General features: G+C 41.6%; 1 protein-coding gene across 1 annotated transcript; it reads right to left on the bottom strand.

Moving 5' to 3' along the window:
- Window positions 1-825: 825 nt before the first annotated feature.
- On the bottom strand, window positions 826-4,319 carry LOC122335223 (tapasin-like). The gene is made up of 8 exons (XM_043233037.1): window positions 4,149-4,319; window positions 3,871-4,065; window positions 3,376-3,624; window positions 2,462-2,821; window positions 2,052-2,375; window positions 1,875-1,976; window positions 1,303-1,331; window positions 826-1,220 (listed from the first exon to the last, which is right to left on the bottom strand). The coding sequence occupies exons 1-8, from the start codon at window positions 4,207-4,209 to the stop codon at window positions 1,209-1,211; spliced, it is 1,332 nt and encodes a 443-aa protein (XP_043088972.1). The 5' UTR covers window positions 4,210-4,319; the 3' UTR covers window positions 826-1,208.
- Window positions 4,320-4,663: the final 344 nt, after the last annotated feature.

The following is a 4,663-nucleotide window of genomic DNA, read 5'->3' on the forward strand; positions in this document are numbered from 1 at the left end:
TGTGCTATATGAATTAAATAACCTTGGACAGAGTTTTCAAACATATGGAAAGTGTGGAATAAAAGTGTTTAGAAATTGCCAAAACTGCTCTTTATCAACGGCTTTCTTGCATTTCTCATATCAGAAATAAACTTCTCAAAACTATTCTTGTCTCTTCATATTATACTCATTTATGAACATCATAACAGCAGTTTCACAAAGTTGTGATTGCTTTGGTCCATTCATACAAACGATTATGTCGTTTTTTACACTAGTTTTCATTTGCTAATATAATGTCGCTCAAAATGTATTAAGTGTTAGTCCCTAAAACATCTCAGTAGTTCAGTGAATAATATGCATTAAATGCAAAATGAGACGATCAGTCCACGCAGAAGAACACGTTCAACTTTAGTGCTTTGTATTTCAGGAACAAATAAACTCATCCCCTTCATTTTATTTTATTAAATCATCCTTAATATTTGCAAAGAAGCACAGGGCACTCAGAAAGTATTCAGACACCCTTCACTTTTTCAGTTTTGTTATGTTGCATGCAGCCTGATACTACGACTGAGTTAATTTCCTCGTATTAATCTACACCCCGCACCTCGTGACGCTGACGTGAAGACAGAACTTCAGGAACATCTGTGCATTTATTAAAAAGAAACAACTGAAGTATGGTAAGTATTCAACACTTTAGATTTAGCTCAAGTGCCTCCCGTTTCTTCTGATCATTGCTTTGATGTCTGGACCGCAATAAAGCAACACTTGACTTTCAATTGAAATATTACAAAGAATGCAGCGACATAAAGACCATGTTTGAGAAAATGAAGTAATGAAACGGTGAGATCGGATGTGTGACATATCCTCTGTATTTCATCTGTTTATAACACAAAGTAAGAGATGAATAATCTGCTTCCTGACTCCTTTCTCCATCTTTAGAGGTGAAGAGACAAAGGCAGGTAACATCCTAGTTTACGTCAACCACGTTCTGTTTAACAAAGCTCAAAACCTGAAGAATTTATAATACAACCAGTTAACATTTTACATGACAAAATCACGGTTTTCTGCAAGGGACATTAAAAATCTTTAAATTAAAATAAACTTGCACAGAAAAACCAACCCGAGCACATGTACAGCAGCCTGAGGTTTTTAAGCAAGGACTGAAACTGAACTATTCTTTATAAGATCACTGCTCTTTCTTCAGCCTTAAAATCCTTCCAGCTCCAGATTTACTTCTCCTTCTAGAGAAGAGACGAAGACATACAATAATCAAACAAACAGTTATACATCAAAACCAAAGATGAATGAAACGTAAAAGTTTACCTTATCCTTTAAATCTGCGTCGCTGGAGTCTATGAGAAAACAAAATATAAATAAAACCCAATTATAAACATAATTTTAGTCCATATGTGAAGCTGGACCTCAAAACCAGTCGTAAAGGTAAAATGTGTGTTAAATAAATCAGCTTTCTATTGATCTATGGTTTGATGGATAGGACAATATGTGACTGAGATACTATTCTGATAAATGTAAAAAAATTAAAATTTAAGAAAATCGCCTTTAAAGTTGTCCAAATTAAGTTTTAGAAATGCATATTATTAATTAAAAGTTAAGTTTAGTTATATTTACATTAGGACATTTACAGAATATATTCATAGAACATGATCTTTACTGAATATCCTCATGATTTTTGGCTTTAAAGAAAATTCATTCATTTTGATCCGTACAGTGTATTTTTGGTTATAATCTACTCCAGCGACTTAAGACTGGATTTGTGCTCCGGGGTCACGTATACACTGCAATACAATATTTCTTACTTCAGAACAAACTTTTCTAATGCATTAAAACCAGGAAAAAAAATCAAAGACTGTAGCGATGAGAAAGAAGCGACTCACCCGACGAGCTGAACGTCCAGGAGAGAAACTTTATCATGCCGTAAAGAACGAGTGCTACAGCGACCATCGCCATCGAGTCCTCGATAGAAGGAGCGCTGACCCCTGAACATAAACCACACGTCAGACCGAGACCCCCTGAGAGACAGGAGCGCTCTTTCAGATAAGAGCGTCACCCACCGATGACACTGAGCGCGGCGGCAGCTCGTCGTGTCTCTCCCTCGTGTTTGGACACGCAGACGACGTCTCCTCCTCGACCGAGCCCCAGCTTCCCCGAGTCCAGCTCCAGGCGACTGCTCTGACTGAAGGTGCCGTCGGACGCCTGCCTGTGCCCCGTCACGCTGCCCTGACCCAGAGAGCGGGACGTCCCGTCCGCCGCCCTGAACTCCCAGCTCAGCTCCAGAGAGTGAGGAGCAAACCCAGACGCCTCGCACTGAACCGGCAGCACCTGACCAGGAACCAGCAGAGGAAGAGGAGACGGGTAGACGGCCAGAGACGGAGGCTCTGAGGGGAAACACGCTCGGGTTACTCGGTGACTGAAACACGCTGCTGCCGCAGCATCGTATGAACTCACGCCGTCGTCATCTCACCCACTATCTCCAGCTCCACGGCCACCTGAGCCAGCAGGTGAGGGAGATACACCGAGCAGATGTAGGTTCCCGAGTGCCTCACTTGAGCTTCCTCCAGAACCAGCGATGCGTTTCCTGTCTCGTAGAGGCCTGGGACGTCCAGGTCGGCTCCGGTCTCTGACGTCTCCGCGAAGCGGTCGTTCTTGCCGTCGTGAGCGAGGACCAGCCGTCCTTCACCTCTGAACTGGTAGCGCCACTCGATGGAGAATCCAGAGCCGTGAAGCGGAGAAGACGGATCCACCCAGAACCCGCAGTCCAGCAGAACCGGCTCTCCCAGTCTAGAGCGGACCGCCGGAGTCTGACTGGAGACGCTGAGGAGCACTGAGGAAAAGAGAGAGGTAAGAAAGACAGTGCTCAACTCAGACGGGTCGAGACTCCAATGATAAAATACATCCATTGGAAATTGTATTGCAATGCAAAGCGTTTTGTTTTTTTTTCGCTTCATTAGACATATAGACGCAAAATCTAATTGAAATACAAATCAATTGTAAAAATACAAATACATATTAACCTGGTTTCACAGACAGGGCTTAGACGAAGCAACAGTTCAGATAAGTACATTTTATTAATGTGCTTTATTAAAAATATATATTTAAATATTTAAATTATATGCATTTATTAGGATTTTTATATAACCTATTGCATCCATATAAAGTATTTCATATCATATGCAGTTTTGCAATATATTAATACAATTGTTATGAAATACACAAGAAACATGCTCTACCTTCTGGCTCTCAACAACAATTATTATAATTTATTGTATAATATGTTATGCATATATATCCACTATATTATTGTGTGTGTTTATATATAGGCTATTTATTATTATTATTATTATTATTATTATTATTATAGAAATGTGGGCTCTTTACCTCGCGGCTCTTTCGAAGCTGAAGGCGCTCTCATGATGTTGGACAGAGTCAGCTGTCGGTCAAGGCCTTGTGCTGCCACCGAGAACCAATCGGCTTGCAGATAGACCGGGCTCTGGGCGGAGTCAGTGAGAGCCGACGCCCACCTGACCATAGAGGCGTGAGGCATGAAGGGGTTAACCTCACACTTGGGTTTGTTCACAGAGCCTTTGGGAGGATTCAGAGCAGCACTGCAGAACGAGCCAGCGGCGTCTGGAGGAGGACCAGCATTCAAGATCAGCTCTGAACTAATGAGTGCATTTAAATACAGTATTTGGTCATGTTTTAGAATGGTGTATCATAAAATATCATATAATAACCATAAGCATTACAGAATGCATTGCACAGCATTTATTTAAAGCACAAATTATGCAAATCCTCACTGATTTAAGGTCGTGACATACTGAACACAGCTTATAGAGTTCACAGATAGACACAGTTTTCTTTATGATCACTGACCAGTCACATAATAAATCCTGGATGGACTGATGTCTGCAGGAGGCTGAAGTTTAGATATGATGTCTTCACTGAAGGCTTCAGTTGTGATGAACAGGAGAGACTTCTCTTGACTCAGAGGAGCTGAGAAACCTCCTCCATGACCCGGCTTCTCCTGAACAAACCAGCACTCCAGAACCGGACACACAGAACCGGAAGCTGAAAGATAACAGACGTGAGAATGAGAAACGCGCGCAGCTTCATGTTGTGAAGAGAAAGTGGCGTCGATTAGCAAAACTTACCAGAACAAAACAACGCAAAAGCGACGATAGATAGCTTGTATATGGTCGAAATCTCAGACATCGTTGCTCTGTTTATTAAAACGATGCCTCTGAGAGTAGGTGTTCCGTTCTGCTGTTAAAGATCTGTCGGGTTTCCCCCAAAACATCGCTTCACTTTACTTTCGGTTTAACCGAGCGCTTAGAGCGCATGCGCACCAGCTGCTGTTTCAGACTAATCTATATAACACAAATCATTATCAAAGACATCATCAAACAGTCTCGTGACCTCTGTGATTAAACACCAAACGACCTAAAAGTGATATATTTCTCTAAAACATGCGATTTTAAGTCGCTCTAGCAGCTGTTAGTCTCCACTAGGCGGCGCTATAAGACAACAATTGCTTTCTAAACGGTGTCTACAGGCCTACTGTTCAGTGTTTTATTTTGCCTCGATATCACGTGGTTTCTCTGAACAGAGGGCAGTTAAGGACACAGGGAAATACCATCTCTTATTTTCTTTTGTAGCGTGGTAACAA

The sequence above is a fragment of the Puntigrus tetrazona genome, unplaced genomic scaffold, assembly GCF_018831695.1.
Source record: "Puntigrus tetrazona isolate hp1 unplaced genomic scaffold, ASM1883169v1 S000000746, whole genome shotgun sequence".
Classification (NCBI taxonomy): Eukaryota; Metazoa; Chordata; class Actinopteri; order Cypriniformes; family Cyprinidae; genus Puntigrus; species Puntigrus tetrazona.